General features: G+C 36.6%; 1 protein-coding gene across 1 annotated transcript; it reads right to left on the bottom strand.

Moving 5' to 3' along the window:
* Positions 1-18,919: 18,919 nt before the first annotated feature.
* Positions 18,920-19,495, bottom strand: LOC125496699 (uncharacterized). The gene has a single exon (XM_048642228.1). The coding sequence runs from the start codon at positions 19,493-19,495 to the stop codon at positions 18,920-18,922; it is 576 nt and encodes a 191-aa protein (XP_048498185.1).
* Positions 19,496-20,519: the final 1,024 nt, after the last annotated feature.

The following is a 20,519-nucleotide window of genomic DNA, read 5'->3' as shown; positions in this document are numbered from 1 at the left end:
GAAAAACGTGAAAAACGTGAACAAACGGAACAAGCCTTAAAAGTTTGCAAGGAACACATAGAATGGCTTAAGAAAATGAGAACAGATGTTGAAACAAGATTCTTTGATTTATTTGATAAAAACTTAAAATCAAAGAATTTATGAAAGTTTGAAAAATGAAAATTATCTAATTAATTTAGAGATTTCACACTTGAAGGAATTTGTCCCTGTTCTGAGTTCCTTTGATATAAGATCAACCCCTTTGAAAGGATACAGATCTGAGATTGAAAAATGAATAAAGAAAAAAATATTTTAAAGGAACAGATCTGTAATCTTAAAAAGGAACTGGTTGTCGCAAGGAACAGAGGCAAAATCATGAAAGTTCCTAAGTGGATTGAGAAACCACAGACCAAGAGGAAGGAAGGTCTTGGTTTTGAAAACTACAAGAAAAGGAACAAGACAAAAGAAATATGTTGATCTACCTATTGAATTTTGTATGTATTGTGGCAAGGTAGGTCATTACATAAATCAATGTCAATTAAAATCTGAATGATTGGGAAAAAGTGACAATAAGTAAAAAAAAATGGGTTGTCAAAACAAATCCTAGTCAAGAACAGGAACCCACGAAAGATGGGGTTCCTACAACTAACAACTAGTTGATTTTTGCAGGTTGGAGTGAGGGGGAACAACACATGGTATCTCGATAGTGGTTGTTCCAAGCACATGACAGGAGACAAAACGAAGTTTCTCTCACTCACAACCTATGAAGGGAGTGTAACATTTGGTGATAATAAGAAAGGTAACATAGTTCTATGGGTAAGGTCGGTAAGTCACCTACACTCCATTGAAAATGTATTTTTAGTTGAAGGTCTAAAACATAATCTATTAAGCATTTCTCAATTCTGTGACAAAGGAAATACTGTGAAATTTGATAAAGAAAAATGCTGATCATCAACATTAAAACTAAGAAGGTTATCTTGGAAGGAACAAGGAAAGGGAACACATACATTGTGGATCTAGACCTTGTTCCTCAAATCAATTTAACTTGTCTTAGTGTTATTGAAGATGATTCACTTCTTGGCACAAGCGTCTAGGACATGCTAGCTTTTCATTACTTGAGAAACTTAGATCAAAAGACTTGTTTTAGGATTACCATCCATAAAATTTCATATTGATCAAGTTTGTGATGCATGTGCACGAGGAAACAAGTAAGATCCTCTTTCAAATCTAAAACGATTGTAAGTACCACTAAACCATTAGATTAATTCATATGGACTTATGTGGACCCATGAGAATTCAAAGCAGAAGTGGAAAGAGGTATGTACTTGTGATTGTAGATGACTACTCTAGGTACACTTGGGTTATTTTTCCTCATAGTAAAGATGAAACTTATGATGAGTTCCTTGTCTTTGCTAAAAGAGTTCAAAACTAAGTGGACATAAAATAATGCACATTAGATCAGATCATGGCAAGGAATTCGAAAATTATAAATTTGATGACTAAGCAGAGATAATGGCCTAGATCATAATTTTTTGCCCCTAGAACACCACAACAAAATGGTGTTGTAGAAAGGAAAAATAGAACTTTGGAGGAAATGTCTAGAACCATGTTAATTGCTAGTGAACTTCCAAGGAACTTTTGGGCTGAAGCTGTTAATACTGCTTGTCACATAATTAATCGTGCCATGATGAGACCTATCATTAATAAAACTCCTTATGAACTTTATTTGGAAAGAAACCAAATATCACCTATTTTAGAACATTTGGTGCAAATGTTATGTGCATAATAATGGAAAAGATAATCTTGGAAAATTTGATGCAAGGAGTGATGAAGCAACATTTTTAGGATACTCCTCACATAGTAAAGCTTATAGAGTATACAACAAAAAGAACTATGTGTGTTGAAGAAAGCATTCATGTAATCTTTGATGAATCTGACAAAATAATCCAAGCATACAGGTTGATGACTATGAGATAGGGTTAGCACAACCAAGTACAAGGAACACAGATTCACAAGAAGAAGAAGAAGTGAAAGAGGAAAGGAACGAGGAATTTGAAAATAATGACATCAATGAGGTTCCTGTTCCTCAAGGAGGAGAAGATGCTCCTGTTCCTCAAATGAAGGAACTGAGTCCACCGAGGCTAACAGAGGAACAACTGAGCAGATTTCCTCATCTACTCAAGGAACTCATGAGGAACAACATGTTATAAGAGAGTTTCAACCAAAACCTTGGAGATTACAAAAGTCACATCCTGTGGAACTCATAATCAGCGACATATCCAAAGGTACGCAAACTAGATCTCAGTTAAGGAACTTTTGTGCATTTCATGCGTTCCTATCAATGATGGAACCAAGAAATCATGAAGAAGCCTTAACTGACTCTGATTGGATTACTGCAATGCAAGCTGAATTAAATGAGTTTGAAAGAAACAAGGTATGGCATCTAGTTCCTCATCTAAACAACAAAAGTAATTGGCTTAAAATGGGTGTTTAGAAACAAACTAGATGAATTTGGAACCATTGTAAGAAACAAAGCTAGACTTGTAGTAAAAGGTTATAATCAACAAGAAGGAATGGATTATGAAGAAACCTTTGCTCCTGTAGCTAGATTAGAAGCCATTAGAATTTTAATTGCATTTGCTGCTTACATGGGATTTAAATATATCAAATGGATGTTAAGTGTGCATTTTTAAATGGCTATCTAAACGAAGATGTATATGTTGAACAACCCCCTGGTTTGAAAATAATAATCTCCCAAATCATGTCTACAAGCTTGATAAAGCTCTTTATGGGTTAAAACAAGCACCTAGATCATGGTATGAGAGATTATCAAAGTTCCTTTTAGAAAACAATTTAAAAAGAGGAAAGGTTGATAAAACCTTGTTCCTAAAATCTAAAGGAACTGACATTTTTGCTTGTTCAAATATATGTTGATGACATCATATTCGGAGCTACTAATGAAACATTGTGCAAAGAATTCTCAAGTCTCATAGAGCATGAATTTGAAATGAGTATGATGGGTGAGTTAAATTTCTTTCTTGGATACAAATCAAACAAACTGAAAAGGAATAATTGTTCACCAACAAAAATACATAAAGGAACTATTAAAGAAATATGGCCTCGAAAATTCAAAGATAAATCACACTCCTATGGGAACTTCAACTAGATTAGATGAAGACTCCATAGGAACAAGTGTTGATCAAACAAAATATAGAGAATGATTGGTTCACTTTTGTATCTAACTGCTAGTCGTCCAGACATAGCTTTCAGTGTTGGTTTGTGTGCTAGATTTCAAGCAAATCCAAAGGAGTCTCACCTCACTGCTGTGAAGAGAATTCTTAGATATCTTAAAGGAACAGATGATCTTGGACTCTACTATCCAAGAAGTGATACATTCGAACTAAAAGGATATGCAGATGCAGATTATGCTGGAGATCTTGTAAATAGGAAAAGCACCTCAGGTATGGCACAATTCCTTGGTCATAGTTTAGTTTCTTGGAGTACCAAGAAACAAAACACAGTTGCTTTATCCACTGCTGAAGCAGAATATGAGCTGCTGCATGTTGCTCTCAAATGCTTTGGATAAAACAACAACTTAGTGACTATGGAATAAACTTTGAATGTGTTCCTATTTATTGTGACAATACAAGTGCTATAGTATATCTAAAGATCCAGTGCATCATTCTAGAGTAAAGCATATACATATAAGACATCACTTTTTAAGAGAAAATGTTGAAAAAGGTTTGATTAAACTTGAGTTTTGTCAAACTGATTATCAGATTGCTGATATACTAACTAAGCCTTTGCAAAGAGATAGATATGAAAAATTAAGGCTTGAGTTAGGGTTAATAAAATTAAGTGATTGTTCCTATGTCATTCCCCCATGTTTGAATCAATTTGAGTGACTTTGTGTGCTAAAAATAATTGTGTTTAATTGCCTAAGACCATTGCAAATTGGAATGTTGCAAAACATAAACATGAATTCAAAGAAATTAAACAACTCACAAATGTCACATAATACTCCCCTTACTGTTCCTAAGGTAAGAAACATGCATGATATGAAGGACATTGATATGTAGCATTAGTTGTTCCTATAGCACAAGTTCCTTAGCATTTATTTTCTTTCAAAAATTAAAATCATAAAAATCCGAAAAAATACCAAAAAAAAGGGAACAGTTTAATTAAATCTTGGTTCTTATTTTTACTTTTCGTTTCTTTCTTTATTTATTTTTATTTGCTTATTTTTTCCCGCGTGTCATAATTACTATTACATGCAAAACCCTCCTTCAATTCATCTATAGAAACCGTGTTCCTTCAACTCTTCATCTTCACCATGCCGAAACCTCATCACACCTTTGATACCCATAAAAACCTCAAACCTCTCAAAATCATGGCAAAAACTTCAAGAAACTTCCTTTTCCACATCAAAAAAACACACTTCAAAAATGGAAATTCTTCATCTCCAACCAAAACCCTTGAAACCGACTAATTCAAAAAACCCCATAGAGGAACACAATTAGAATCTCCCAGAAGGAGTATGCGTAGAAGAAAGTTAATTGGGGAAGATGATGAAGAAGAAACCCCGGAACAATCTCAGGGGGAAGAAGAAGAAATCACACCTGTTCCTTCCAAAGGAATTGTTTCTTCATCTTCCCAGAGAAACAGGTCGAACGAAGTGAATCTAGGTATGTTTTGGGTTTTTGCGTCGATTTAGAATGGGCAAATAAAGTTAAATTTCTAGAATTAACCTCCATTCTAAAGGAACAAGACATGGAATTCTTGTTTGAATTCGCCTTTAATAATGCTCTTGTTCCTCTAGCTATGGATGATTCTTGTGCAAATTTGTTAATACTAATGGAATTGCACAACTGAGGTTAGAGGAAAGAAAATAAGGTTTAATCAAGCACTTTAGGAAAGTATGGGAAGTTCCTTGCAAAGGAACTGATTTGTACTTTAAACGGAAAGGAACTGTTTCTTTTCCGAATTTTCCTCAAGACAAAATTTAGAATATTTTGGAGGAACGCTGGCCAAAACAACAAACTAACTCTACTCTCTCCCCTTCACAAAGTACTATTAATTGGTTTGGAGAGCACTCATTCCTCGAACTGAAAAGAGGAATGAAGTGGGTCTCTAGGATATGTGTTACATGTTTTGCTTGGACCACCACATTCAAATCAATTTCCCTTCTCTCTTCATTCAACATCTAACTCACTGTATTGAGAACATTGTGTATTGGTTACGGTGCCTTGATAACTTCTTACTTCATCACTTTGAAGTAAGACTTACTGGTTGGACCACATAGGGTAAACAAGGGAACATTTGAATGAAAGACCTAAATGGACTTGGTTGTCTGTCCAAGAAGGTGTTCTCATCAAGGGAATGTTCCAGTTCCTCAAAAAAGAAAATGCCTAAGTTGATAGAAGAAGATAATGATGTTATCTTGGAGAACCTGTTCCTAAACCGGAGGAACCAAAACCTAAGAGGCGCAAACACATTGCACCTAAGCCTAAATTCTGTTCCTCAGAGAGTGAGGAAGAGCACTCGTAAAAATTGCTCCAGTTTCTGTTCCTTCCAACGAGGACTCTCCTTTAGTCCTTTCGGATAATGAGGAACAGGAACCCTCACTCTCAAGGAACCATCTACCTCCATCTCCTAAACTCTCTGTTCCTTTCACAAATGCCTCCATTCTTCCCTTCATCCTTCTCTGTTCCTTCCAGTTTTGAGCAGTTGAAGGATGAAATAAAAGGCCCAAATCCTTTTGCTTCCACCTCCACAACTCTTCCACCCACACCACCATTCTTCCTCCATTTATCACCCTTCACCTTCTGTTTCATTCCGGAACAGATGAACCTTCCATCTCCCCTCCAGTTCCTTCACAAAATCCCCATCTGCCTCAGTTCCAAGGGTAAGGAACAGGAAACTCCGGATGATCTAACTGGGAAATTGTGTTTGCTTCCTGCTCAACATATGATAAATTTTATAATCATCTTCATTGGACTTTGGATGCTAAAACTGATACAATGTAAGTCTTATGAAGACTTGAGTGATACGTGTTGCGCAACAAAAGAAGATGGACTCTATGGCCGTGCCTTGGAGGAGCTGAAGGAACAGTTGGATCAACTCATGGGGTGGTGATGAAAAATTGAGGAAGTGTGTGTGAAGAAGAAGTTGTAGAGGAACACCATTCCCCTTCCTCGTTCTTATTTTTTTTGTGTTGTTCTGTTTCTTTCTTTAAGGAACACAACTTTTGTTTCTCCTTTTTTTTCTTTCTTTGTTTTGTTATGGAACAAGTGCTATATAATCAATGACTTTTGTCTATGTTTCTAGTTTCTAAATGATTTGCATAATTTCTTCCTTGGAATGGCTAGTATTATGTGATTGATGTTTGAGCAAGTTTACTCTTTGATTTTCTAACTTAACCACCAATGGTGCTTGTATATTGGTCTTAAGGTGTTAAATCAATTCATCAATACATGCAGAGTCTTTCTTTTTGAAGATGACAAAGGGGGAAAATGATTTAAGGAACAAACTGTACATAACTTAAAAATAATGAAATGAAAAAAATTAAAAATGGATAAGGTAAATGAAAAATTAAAAAAAGATTAAGGTAAATGAAAAAAAAAACTCAGTTACTCACATAATTGTGTTTTATTTTTCATTTTCTTCTTTATTTTTTTATTATCATTCACTTATATTATTTGTTATTTTCCTTAGTTTGTACCTTTGTTGTCATCATCAAAAAGGGGGAAATTGTTGAACCCTAGTTTTGATAATGACAAAGAAACAAAGGAACAAACTAAGTAGTGAACTAATGAGTTATTTAAGTGTATGGTGTTAAAGGTATCAATAAGGAACTGGGAGAATACGAAGTCAATGAAGAAGTCAAGAGAGGATTTCAAAGGCTAAGTAAAGAAGTTTCTATGTTGATACTGGAGCAAGCATTGGATCAAGAAGAATAGAAGCTAGGCGTTTTATTTTCTAGTTCCAATGTAAAGGAACAAAGAAAGAATGGTAAGGAACTGTGGCAGTTATTTGAGAATGAGAGTTTGTTCCTTTGTAAGGAACAAACTAAGTGGCACTTAAAGAATATGTTAAAGGAACTTAGTTAATAAAAGGAACTAGACTTAGGCGTGCAAAGTATAAGGTTAAAAGTAATTGAGTAAGTCATGCCTAATTATAGGAAATTAGTTTTATCTAATTTCAAATGATAAAATCAGTTTTAAAAAGAAAATCTTTGTTTAAAAGATTTTTTTTTCGGAAAATAAGAAAATAAATATCCGGTTTTAGAAAAATTTTTAAAAGATATTATTTTCTTAAAGATTAAAAATTCAGTTTTAAAGATAAAAAGATTTTATAAAACTGATTTTCGGATATAAGCTCAAGGAACTCCTATTACTTAGGAGTAATGGCTAAATATCCACGTTCTTTTAGTTCATGGGATCATGGGACATGATGTGAAACGTGTTCCTTAGGGGAAGGAACATCATGGGTTAATGGACTTAAACATGTAATCTAGTTTAATCCCACGTTCTTCATGATTCACTATAAATATGAAGTCTAGATAAGTTCCAAATTGTGTCTGACTAAGTAATTAAGTGAGTTTAACTAATTAAGTGTCAGTGCCTTCATTCTCTCATAATAGCCATTTGTTCTTTGCCTTCTTACTCTAATTCCACTAAGCTTATTTCGATCAATTGTATTTTGGTTTTTGGGGTAAGGGAACTTTGAGTGAAGTTCTGTAAGAGAAAGGCTTTGAGTGAAGCTTGTATGGGTGAGAAAACTTCGAGTGAAGTTGAGAGGAACTGCTGTTAAGGGAACAGTGGCTCAGGAACTTGAGTTTAGGAACTCAAGGTGTGGCTCGAGTTAGAATTAGGTTGTAACAAGTTGTTTGGCCTAATTAGTGAAAGAGTTGAGTTTAAAATCCCTAGTGGTCGAGTTGTTTCTTCTTGTTGGGCCCAAGAAGTTTTTCCTCGTAAAAATCCATCTTGTTCCTCTAGCTTGTTTATTCGTTTAAGTTTTAATTTCCGCAAAAAGTTACGTTTATTTCTACACCTACAATTCACCCCCCCTCTTGTAGTGTTCCTAGGGAAATAACAGTATAGTTGCATGGCATGATAGTTTTACATGTAGCTTATAATTTGCATATGAAAAAAAAGAAAATAAAAAGAAAACATCAAAAAGATTTTTGCATCACCTAATTAAGGAATAACTCTATGATATGAATTTAGAGGTAAGAGATTGGGAACTTGGCTTTTGAGGAGAGGTGAATTAGCTTGAGTGTCTTATGTGCTCGTTAGGAGTATTAGGGGTGCTTTAAGCTTGGATGCCTAGGTCTTGGTACTAATAGACCCCTTAATCGTTCGAGACTCGCCTTAGCGTGAATTAATGTCACTATTTCCCTATAAAAAGTCTTTACTTTCTCCTTTGACCTTGGATACGCCTTTTAGCTACCTTAAAAACCCCTCTAGCTCAATCAAATGGAAGGCTAGTAGCCTTTTTTTTTTAAAAAAAAAAAAAAGAGAGAAGGAGAAAAGAAAAAGAGCCCTTTGGCCAATTGGATCAATAAGTGGTTCATAAGAGCCCACAAGGCTAGTAGCCTATATCATGCTTTGGCCCCTAAAGATGCTCCAATGCCTTGGGTATGAGCTACCTTACCCTCTTATCGCGTCTCATATCGAGTGCTCGGTACCGTGGCTCAGAAACATGACTATCGAGTGAGAGGTAGACCGCGTGAGGAGGTAGTGTAGGGCCCTTGCAACAAAAAAAAAAATCATGTGAATAAATAGGCTAGCTTGGGGGATCTTGTGAGCTTGTGGGGCGCGATTGGTACAAGGTTGAGCGAGTTTTTCCATTTTGTAGGAAAAGGTTTCACTTAAAATCAATGAAGGCTTGTGTGATAGTTGAGGGTCATCTAAGACAATCATTTTCTTTGCACACTAGCTTAGACCACCCTTTGACCCCTAACTTGTGGATAAGGAAGGACGGCTATAAGCTTCGAAAATTGGTCGAGATTTCCCTTTGCCTTGGCACCTCTTATAAGACGAGGGCCTTAATTTTGTGATGCCCTTTATAGTTTTCATTCATGCATTGGTTTTCTTGAGATTGTTGATTGCTTGAGGACAAGCAATTGGCAAGCGTGGGGGAATTTGATAAGTGGACTTTAGGCTCACTTATTTGCATTTAGTTTAGGTCATTTAGATTCATTTTAGGCCATATAGCTTCCTTTTTCTTCCCATTTTCCATTATTTCCCATATTCTCATGTTTAGCATTTAGTTTTAGTTCATTTGCATACTATTAGGTTGCATATAGGTCATTTCATTTGCATGTGCATTCTACCCCCTCCCCCATCTAATATGTTCTTGGAGTGTTTTGAAGCAAAGATAAGCAAGAGAAAGCTCCAAGCGAGAAGCGGGCGCTCCTGAGGAAGAGGAGCGGGCGCTCCAGATAGAGGCAAATGGCAGTAACATGGAGCGGCCCAGGAGCGACCAAGGAGCTGGCGCTCCAAGACTGGAGCGGGCGCTCCATGTAGTAGGAGCGGGCGCTCCGTCGTCGAATGAAGATTGGCAGAAACTTGGAGCGGCCCTGGAGCGGTGCTGGAACGGGCGCTCCAAGACTGGAGCGGGCGCTCCATATTGGCAGGAGCGGGCGCTCCAACGCCCAGATTCCCCGTTCTTTTTGTTTCGTCTTTTACAACTTTGCCCTTATTTCTACGGGGTATAAAACCAATTTTGTAATAATTCTAAGGGAGCTTTTAATTTCTGAATTAATTAGTCCTAATTAGAGAGAGAGTTCTTAGCTTAATCTAGTGAGAGAAAGTAAAGTTCTAGAGAGAGAAAGTAGATTTCCATGGTTTTGTAGCTTGAATTATGACAAAAATTATGGTTTTTATGCAAGATCTTCCTTTGTTCTTCATGGTTTAAGTAATATCTCTTCTTCTCTCTACTTTTTATACTTTATCTTTTTATTTATTTAAGTTTTGTCTAAAATTAGTTTAACCATGTTTAGATTTTATTTTTCTTATCTTAATCTTGTTTTAGATAGTGTGTTGATTTCTTAGTTGTTCATGTTTGATTCTCTTCCCCTTTTACAGTGTTATTATGATTACATATGATTAGTGAGTGTTATTAGTTGGGGTTGGGTGTGAAAACCAACCATGATTGATTTTGATGTTTGAATAAGAAGTTAGGGGTTCTTTGGGTTTCTTAATCGATCAATAGCATAACTATTATCTACTTGCATTCTAGGATTAGGATGTTTGTTGATTGACGCTTTAGTCAAGTTGAGAGAGGAGACTAGAGTTGATGTTTTATGTATTTTCTCATTTAATTGCTCATGAGAGTGAGAATTGAGTGAGGGTTTGTTGCTGGATCTTCCCCTATATTTCGCATTTCTTATTCCTAATCATGATTGGATGGTGTTTATCCCTTCTCCAATGTTTTTATCAATCAATTCTTGCCTAACCTTTAGCATTTTCTTAAGACCTTATTAATTACTTAATCTAGTTCTTAGTTTAACAAAACAAACCTTTTGCTAATCTGCGTCTTAGCTTGCAACAATTAGCAACATTAGTGTTCTTCTTGCTATTCCCTGTGGATTCGACCCTTACTTATCACTTTGCTCCGTTTAGTGATCTAGTTAGGTTTGTTTGATTAGGAGGCTAGTGACGACCTAGTTTTTCCTATATCACCTTACCCCCACCCCCGAAAATAGAGAAGAGGCAAAACGAAGAAATCCCAAGTTATGCGGCAAGATTCCCACTGATAACTGCGTTAGAAATGCACTTTATGAGCTCCTTGTAGCTTGGTTTGATCCTCTTTCATCCCTCTTGTTTCCTTTTATTCCATATATCCTTCTATATTTCTTTCAATTTGCAATATTTTCGGTCAATTTTGATTGGATTTCTAGTACATTTACTTTCACTATGTTTTTCCGTGCTTTGGTTGCATGTATGACCTTTTCCGAGGTCGAGAGTTGGAAGATACGTCATAAGGAAGGAGTTGGAGAAGCCGAGTAGGGGCAGATGTGAGCTCACACCACCCTCTAGGTGCGCGTACAGGTTGGTGCACCCGCACGCCGAAGTGGTGCGCCCGCACGCCGAAGTTGTGTTCCCGCACCATCGAAAACTTTTGTAGCCCAAATGTCAGAAGGAATGGTGCTCTCGCACCTCCACGACGATGCCCCGCACCATTAGAGGCTTGATGTCACTTTTGTGGCAGAAGGAATGGTGCACTCGCACCATCCGAACTTGCAAAGAAAAGCATATGACGCTTGCCTTAAAACATTAGATTTTTTATTATTTACAAGTTATGCTTCATTCTATGTTTTTTGAGAGACATTATTAGGGTTTATACTAGAGATATAAACACCTTAGTTTTGTTAAACATTTGAGATTCTAGATAAAAGTTTGTGATTTCTACACATTAAAGGTACTTTTTATTCAATTAATTTTAAAGTTTTTAGTTTCTATTCTCTCTTTTCATTTTTATTCTTTGTTCTTCCTATCATTAGATCTTATATATTGTAGTTTCTTAATTGCTTATATTTATTAGAATTATTATCCTTTAATCATGTTTAGCCCTAGATTAGCTATAGATTTCATGTTTTATTGCTTAGAATCCATGATTAGTGAGTAGTCTCCTATCTACGATTAAGGTGAAAGTATTGATTAGGGTTTAAATTTATTGTTAATGTGTTTGTGATAATCTAAGATGATTATGCATTGATCTTGGTGTTTTAAAGCCTTAGGATAGATATTGATCACATTTATGATTTAGTATTTTCATTTCAGATGTTCTTAATCGGATTTTGAACTCTTTTATCATTCCCATGAATCAACTTAATTTCTAGGCCAAGATATTGGGTAGAAATTAAGGGGATCCTTCATTAGGGGTTTTTCGAATTCATTGAATCTCTTAATCAAGTGACTAAAGACCATACAGAGAGGATTTAGTTGATTAATTAAGCGATTATTCTTGAGGACCATTTGAGAGAAAACTCAAGTATTTTAGAGAAAAACTAAACCTTGCATAATCTTCGCCTTTGATTAACGATTACATTTATGAACCTTGTTCCGCTTTACCCATACTAGTAACCTTACTCGAGTGTCTTCCTATTTGATATTTCATCTCGTGATATTTCCTAGTTCTTTGGTAATAGTTAGTTTTTAGATGTTACTAAATAATTTTTAAACCCCCCCCCCCCAAAGCCCTCGATTAGGTAATCTAGACTTGATTGATTTTGATTAATCCCATTTTCCTTGTGGATCGACCCTTGACTTGCATTTACTACGTTCTTAGTAATTGCTTCTTAGGTTTTATAAATTTTGTTTGAAAAGCGATTTTTGGTGCTTAACGACACACTAAAAACCCGTGTTATCAAAATGGCGCTATTGCCGGAAAAATGTGCTATTGATTGAAGTTTTTCCATGTTTTGTGTTGCTTAGTTGATTTCTATTTTTTCTTTATTGTGGTCGTTATTTGCTAATCCTCTAGTTAGCTTTGTTTTGTTACATGAGATGAAGAGCTCACGGTTCACCCACTTTGCCTCTAGATCCAGAAATTGACCATACTTTGCAAAAGCTTCGGAAGATTTGGAGAAATGGTCTTTGGGTTCTGAACCATCTTCACCAGTCTCAAGTACAACATGTGAAATTGAATCAGATATGGGTGAAGCAAATCTACAACTTTTTAGGGATGTCGGAAATCCGGGTTCCTATGTTCTTCAAGGTGGTATTCGACTCCCCACCAATACTACTAATTTCAGCATTCATCCTCAGTACACTCGGATGGTGAAAGTAGAACAATTTTATGGAGGGTCAGATGAAGATCCTCTTGACCATCTTCACAAGTTTCTTGAGATTTGTGCCATGATAACCACGAATGACGTCTCTCCTGACTATAGATGCATCTGTTCCGGTCTTCTCTTACCAGAAAAGCAAAATCATGGCTCAAGAGTTTATCTGCTAATGCCCTCAATACTTGGGAGGAAGTCATATTGGCTTTTCTAAAGAAATACTTTCCAGAGTGGAAGACAATAGACATAAGGAGGAAGATCTCCTCATTTGAGTAAGAGAACTATAAGACTCTTGCGGAAGCTTGGGAGCGGTTCGAGGAGCTGATCCGTTCATGCTTTCACCCTGAGCTCAACAAAAATCTACTCATGCGATTCTTCTATGATGGCCTTGATCCTATATCACGTGCTAACCTTGATGCTAGAGTAGGAGGTCAGCTTTCTAAGATCCCGCAAGATCAACTTGAGTCCACAATTGAAGAAGTGATTAAAAATTATTCATAGGGTGGGAGAAGAAGAGATGCTCAACCTAAGAAGAGTGGTAAGTTTGAAGTGGATCCCATGGATCAAATTCAAGCTAAAATGGATCAACTTGGCAAGAAGCTTTCCAAGATCAAATTCGCATCATTTAATCCTAGTAAATTCTTTTTCTTGTGATTTTTGTGGTGGTACTAACCATGACACTCCATAGAGGTGCGCCCGCACCAAACAGACCAAATATTTCTTCTTTTGGCAGAAGTTTTGATGCGCTCGCACCGTTCAAAAAAAAATTCGAAAATTTCCAATGGTTCCCCTGCACCACTGTGCCTGCAGTAAGTGAAGAAGGTCATAAGGTTTGGTGCAACAACAACGTTTTTTAAAAAAAATTCAAAAACTTTTAACGGTGCGCCCGCACCAATTTACCCACATACTTGAGATCGGGAGTTTGGTGCACCCGCACCTTCTATGAGGTGCGACCACACCAGACCCCGACAACACTAAAAAGGACAAATCGTTTTTTTTCGGCATTCACAAACTCTTTCTCTCATATTTTTGAGTTCTCTCTCCTCGCTCACTCACTTTCTCTCACTTCATCTTCTCTAGATTCGACGACCACCACACTTTTCTAGCGACTTCCGGCCACCTCCTCACCGGAATCTTCATCTTCTTCATCTCTACAACATGCAAGCTCATTAATCTGGAGATTTGGGTTTCTAGGGTTTTAAAATTGCGGATTTTCATCTCCAAGTCGTTAATATATTTCTACACTCTGGTTTTTCATTTATAACTTTGTTATTTGGAGTACAAGTTTATTTTATTATTTATTGGATGCTTGTTTTTCTTCTAGCTTTGGATTGTTTATGACTTTTTTTCCCAAATTTTTGATTGGTGTTGTGATGAACTAGTGTAATTCACTAATAGAATAAATGCTATTTGTTGCGGTTAAAAAGTGGCATATTGCTGCAGTTTTGGGCGCGCAGCAATTAAGGGCGCAGCAATAGGTAATTATTATATTGCTGTGATTTTAAACCGCAGCAATATTTGAACATATTGTTGTGGTGTTGGCTTGAAACCGCAACAGTTTTTTTTTTATTAAAAATGTACAATCTATTGCTGCGGTTTTTTCCCAAAACCGCAGCAATATGTCCTTGCCAGGTAAAAAAAAAATTATTTTTTTTGGAATTTTACAATTAAATTTGAAAGATTAAAACCATGCCACTATTTCATCCACTATCCAACACATTCGCAAACAAACCGGAAATAAAATGACATGAATCTTATTAATATTTAAAAATAAAACTATTACAACTTAGACTAATTATAAAAATTATAATAAAAACAAAAAATAAAAAACTGATCTTAAAAAACGAAAAAAAAAACTACAAACAGATGTTCCATAATAACTCTTAACGAGATTGCACTCAAGCAGCAGCTAATCACAAACGAAACCCATTGAGTTACAATAAAAAAGGAAAAAAATGAAAAAAAAATCCTAAAAAGAAAAATCACAAACAGATCTAAAATGAATGAAAAAAAAACGAGAAAAAAAAAATCATGGCTCGAACGAACCAAATGGATTTCGAAAGAAAAAAAAAAATCGTATCTCGATTGTGGCTCGCGTCTCAACCGAGAACCAAATCTGAAAAATCGAAACCCATTGCCGGTTGAGGACGATTCAAAAACCACTCATTTCACTTGTTCGTCCCGTCTCGTCCCTTGTTCGTCACTCATCTCATTTCTCTAATGTTAACTCATGTCACTTCTCAACGATGCGAGTAGAACGACGGCCGAGTTTGAGAACGACAAATGAACGCGAGTAGAAATCCCTAAACAACTCGACCGCAAATAGAACAAAGTGAAACGATGGTTTCTAGAACGAACGTCGCATGAACGACGAAGGACTGGAACGACGCAGATGTGGTTTCGCTGGAACGGAACAACGACGGGAGGCGTGAAACTAATGTGGTGGGTGGTTAAATCTGAGAGGAGAAAGAGAGATGCGTGAGAGGAGAGAGAGAGGAGGGAGTGATGCGTGAGAGGAGAGGAGGGAGATGCGTGAGTTTGAGAAGAGAGAGAGAGGAGAGAGGGAGGCGTGAGAGGAGAGTGAGAGATGTGAGCGGTTCTTTAGGGTTTAGTGAGAGAGGTGCCATCTTAAATACCATTAAATAATATGGGGAGCCTAATATTGCTGCGGTTTCCACGTAGGACCGCAATAATATATTAAAAAAATTATTTTTAATATATTGCTGCGATCCTACGTGGAAACCGCAGCAATATTAGCTGTTCAAGGCCTCACTTTATTTTAAAAAGTATCCGTTAGACAATATTCCTGCGGTTTTGGGCGGGAACCGCAGTAATATTGTCAATTTCTATTTTTTTTTGCGTGTTATATTGCTGCGTATAGGTAAAACCGCAGCAATATCACCGTAGCAAATAGCATTTATTCTACTAGTGATTTATGTTCTTGGTGGAAATCTTATAATCTATGGGATTTTTATGAACTACACTGCACTACTTGAAGTGATTTGTTGAGAAATTATTGTTGAGCAAGTTGTTTGGATTCTTGATTGTGGGCCTTGAATAATTGTGCGAGTTTGGTTGAGATTTTGGAGTTGTTACAAGTTCTTAATTGTTAGCAACTTTGTTGCTATCGATTGTGAGATTTGTTTGATGGTAGATTTTCTTTTTAGGTCTATTTTGTGTGTTTATTAGTGTGGTGATTTACTTGTCCAAGGTATTGAATTGTTGCATCGAAAAGGGCGCGCCCTTTGTTCTTCCCCGTTTAAAAAGAAATCTTTTTCGAATTGTTTTTAAAACACCACCATAGGAAGAAAAAGTGGCGAGGGATCATCCTCCCGGCCCAAGAGAGCTAAAATAGGGTCCGCCTTGCAGGCACCCTCTTCTAGATCTAATCCCCCACCCATCTACCCTCTCGAATTCCCAAATGCATCGCACTGTCATATTTTTACACGGCTTTCAGGCCGAATACTTCGTCCCACGAAGTTTTACACCTCTAGTACTTGCAACCACCTTAATATCGACCCGATAGTAAGGCAGATGACAGTTAATCTAGGGTTGCCGGACTTCCTTAACGTCCGTAAGCCTACTTATGATCAACTGACTCTTGAGTTCTTGAGTACGTTAAACATAAGTCGGGAGTCGAAATCCGGTGCTCAGACTATCCAAGCTTGTCTTTTTTATCAAGTTAGAAAACTGTATTTTGACGAGGTCTGTGACGCATTTGGGATGGACTCTAGTGCCCCTTGTGATGCCCCCTTAGGAACAATTTGACAGGGGTACAATGAGTAGGAGTGGTGGGCAAAAATTACTGATGGCACCACACCATTTCGGACAAATTTGTCCAAAGAATCTGAGATAATCCATCTTGCTCTCCGCTACTTTCATAGGATGTTGGTTTATACTTCCAAATTTTGTGACTTACTGTCACGTTTTTTTTCTTTCAAGTGAAAAGTTTTGAATTTTTTTTCATCTTTTGTTTTCCTTCTTTGGTTGTTCTCCTTGTTATTATTAATCTTGTAAATTTTGGTTAATTATTTTTCGGGATATTATATTAAGTGACTAACTTTAGGCATATTATTTGTTGTAGACGGAAACTTCGTAGAAGGCGACTTTTACTTGAAATTGTTATATTTGGGACGCGTTCGAGGTAATTCACAATGTCCATCAACAACTAGAATTCCGTTAGGAATTGTATGTGCTATGTGTAATACATGTGGTTATGTGATTCTATGTTTATGTTAAATGTATATTATATGACAAGAATCATATTAGTACTTGTTATGACTAAAGTTATTATTATTAATTATTTTGGTACTACTATCCATGCGTATAATATATACATATCTAGTAGTATTTTGTTATTACTTTTGGATTATAAGGTACATATGTAACCATCATGCTAAAAATTATACTAATGTTGATAATGCAACTTAATGGATACAACTAGTGAGTTGATGATGTTACGAACGATATTATAAGTTGATATTGTGACTCTATGAGGCTCTAATGGTGGATGTATTGGTTACTATGAATTATGGACGTTGATTATTTTAATTCTATAAAGTGGTTAAGTTGTGAAAATATTTATTTAACTGAAGATGTTCCTGTTAATGTTAATGTGATGTTTGATGTGTCATAACTATTAAAATATATTAATCACATAAAGTGGAAATATTATTAAGGGAAATAGCTTGTGGACTTGGATCCTCCAAAGTGATGAACAATACTTGATTTTTATTCTGTTACAACTCTTTTGTGTTCCTCCTAATACAATTGGTGTGCATTGCGGATACCCATTAGATTAGTGAGGGGTGTGCACACTAGGGACGTTCTGCAAAACGATATTGGCCATTACTCTTAATTTATCTAGGTGATGACCCATGTTGAAGTAGGTGGTTACTGGGATGAGTCTCGGCCTACTGACGTTCAATTCCCCTCTAATAATTAAATTTGTTGTTGTATGACTCATATAGGCTTGAAATAATTGAAATGGTTATATATATATACTAGTTTTAACGCACGGGTGTATTTATCGCTTTATAACATAATTAAATTAAGTCATATAATGAAGACGAAACGAATTTTAAAATTTCATGAATTCTACACGTAATTGTGGTAATGAGCACACAGTACAAATTAAAAAAAAAGCGTTTAACTCAAACTATATGTTTGCAAACACTTCCTTGTAAACTACATTTGTTGTACTTGTACGCACACCGTGTTCTTTATCAAAGGGGAGGATCTTGAGACCTTTTTTGCTCGTAACTCTGGACACGACAATATAAAATTAATCATGGCTGAAAACAGGTATCGGGAGATACAGACCTACATGGGACAATGATTGTCCTTGACTTTTATTTATAGTCATAGCAAAACAAACCATTAAAGGAAATCGACGTCTCTGAAATCTGATAGGAAATTTAGTCGAGTCAGACGGGGTGAGTGTCTTTCTTGGGATAAATACCTTTTCTCCGACATTACTTCCAGAAATAACAGTTGCTTCAATAACACGATTGCCTAAATGTTTAACGACTAACCTCGTGCCATTACATAACCAAGATGTTTGATCAATATTCCTTAGCAGCATAACTGGCGCACCAATCTTTAATCGTATGCTATGATTCGGGAGACCAGAGCATCTTATCGTATTGAGGAATTCAGTGGAGTATATTTCATGTACTCCGAAGTTACCCTCTTCTTTGCTTATAGCGTCCGAACTCAAATACACTTTCTCTTCTCCGTGAATGGTAGATAGAACATGATCATTGACTATCTCCACTATCTCATTCGTAGGCCCAAAATTGCTCTTTCATGGAAATATTTAGCTTCCCAAATATGGTCATGTAGGTTTGGATAAGTGCTATCAACAATTGCTGAAATTGGATCGACGCCTGGATCTATAAGAATATCTTTTGCAACCTCAATTACGGCTTCGCCATCATTAGGACCTCCGGCCTTACCGTCTCCTACGCTTAGTATCCACTCTGAAAATTCTCGCAGTTCATCAGCAGAAGATGTAGAAGAACCTGATTGAAGTCTCATATTGCGAGTAAGTGTTAGGACCTTACACGAATCCCACAAGTAAGACGAATTAACGATAGCAAACACGATATCTTGCCTCGTTCCCTTTGGTACAATTGGTAATATCTGTCATGAATCACCACCAAAAACAATAACTTTACCCCCAAACGGTCGATGCATGTTTCTCCTATCAACTAACCTCATTATGTCCCTCAAACTTCTATCAAGTGCTTCAAAACAATACTTATGCATCATGGGCGCTTCATCCCATATAATAAGTTTTGTCTTGATAAGAAGATCAGCTAAATACGACCCAGGACGAATTCCGACACATATAGAATTCTCAGTTACATTCAAAGGGATACCAAATCTCGAACGCGCCGTTCTTCCCCGTGGAAGGAGGAGAGAATCAATTCCACTCGAAGCTACAGGCAATACAATTTCGCGCATCTTCCTTACTGCAGCACATAATGTCTTCCAGACATATGTTTTTTCGGTCCCTCCGTAGCCATAGATGAAAAACACACCTCCTTCTTGACTCGACACAACATCCATTACTCTCCGATAAATGATGGATTGCTCATCAGTTAGACCCTTATACAATTTATCGTGTTCCAACGTCATTTCCTCTATGTCGTAAGAAAGCTCATCGGCAATAAGCTTTTTTTGTCCTTCAAACATGATTAGTTCATCCGAAAACGACATCTCACTAAATCTACGCAAGCTTCTGCCATTACTTTGGAGCATGGTTTCAATCTCCGCCAACTGCAAACGCTTCAATTTGATCGTCTGTTAACTGTAGTTCTGCGAAAAAATAAATTTAAATTACACAACAGTAGCTTATACTAAATATGCACATTTCTTAAGAATATATATAGTAACTATTATCAGGATGTGTTGGTAGTTGTGTACCTTTATTTTTTTGAATATCATGTTGCTTGTACAAAATGTCATCAGATAGTAACCTCCAAGTCTTATGCCAAACATCCTCCGGCTTCGACATACTCCTAGATAACAGTAACATGGAGAACATATGTCTTAGGTAGTGCCTTGATTCTCTAAAACTCGCTTCCATGATTGCGTCAACATATTCCTTACCATCATAAAGTAATCCCCTTACATAGCAAGCTTCCTTGAAGGTAGGAGACACTATACCATCAAAGCTTTTTGATGTCTTCATAGCACGTCGCTCCTTTAACAAAGTTTAGCAACGTTCTAAGATAGAACTTCTCACCAGATCCTGGCGATATGTGGTAGATTTGACCTATTGCAAAGCCTTTATTTCTTGGTGTCCACTCCCTCAACGCCTGTTTCCAAACAAATCTTGTAGGAAACTCCACATAACTAATCGCCCTGGCTTCTTCATATTTCTCATTACATTTCATCCAAGATAGGAATTTCGTATTGTCGATATGGGGTCTGTCTAGTACGGATTCTACATCAGCATGGTCATTAAATAAAACAATTTTCTCTCCTGGTAGATGGAAACTTAGCCTCTCCACAGCAGGAGTTCGATAATGGATGTTGTTTCCAAAAATCCTCCAAATTGCCTCGCAAGCCGAAATGTATCGGCCATCATATTACATCTTTATCTCGTCGATTTCTTTTCCTTCACCTTCTTTTTGTTTATCTTGGTATGCCGTAGCAGTAACCCTATCATACCCCTTGTTTATATATTTAAACATGTACTTAATTGATCTTGACTGGTTACACCACTCAACATTGATAT

The sequence above is a fragment of the Beta vulgaris genome, chromosome 4 (genome assembly GCF_026745355.1).
Source record: "Beta vulgaris subsp. vulgaris cultivar EL10 chromosome 4, EL10.2, whole genome shotgun sequence".
Classification (NCBI taxonomy): Eukaryota; Viridiplantae; Streptophyta; class Magnoliopsida; order Caryophyllales; family Amaranthaceae; genus Beta; species Beta vulgaris.
Note: the sequence above shows the minus strand (reverse complement) of the source record. Positions and strands in the feature narration are given on the sequence as shown.

Coding starts and splice junctions, on each gene's coding strand:
- LOC125496699 (XM_048642228.1), bottom strand. CDS start 19,495: ATGTCGTTTTCGGATGAACTAATCATGTTTGAAGGACAAAAAAAGCTT.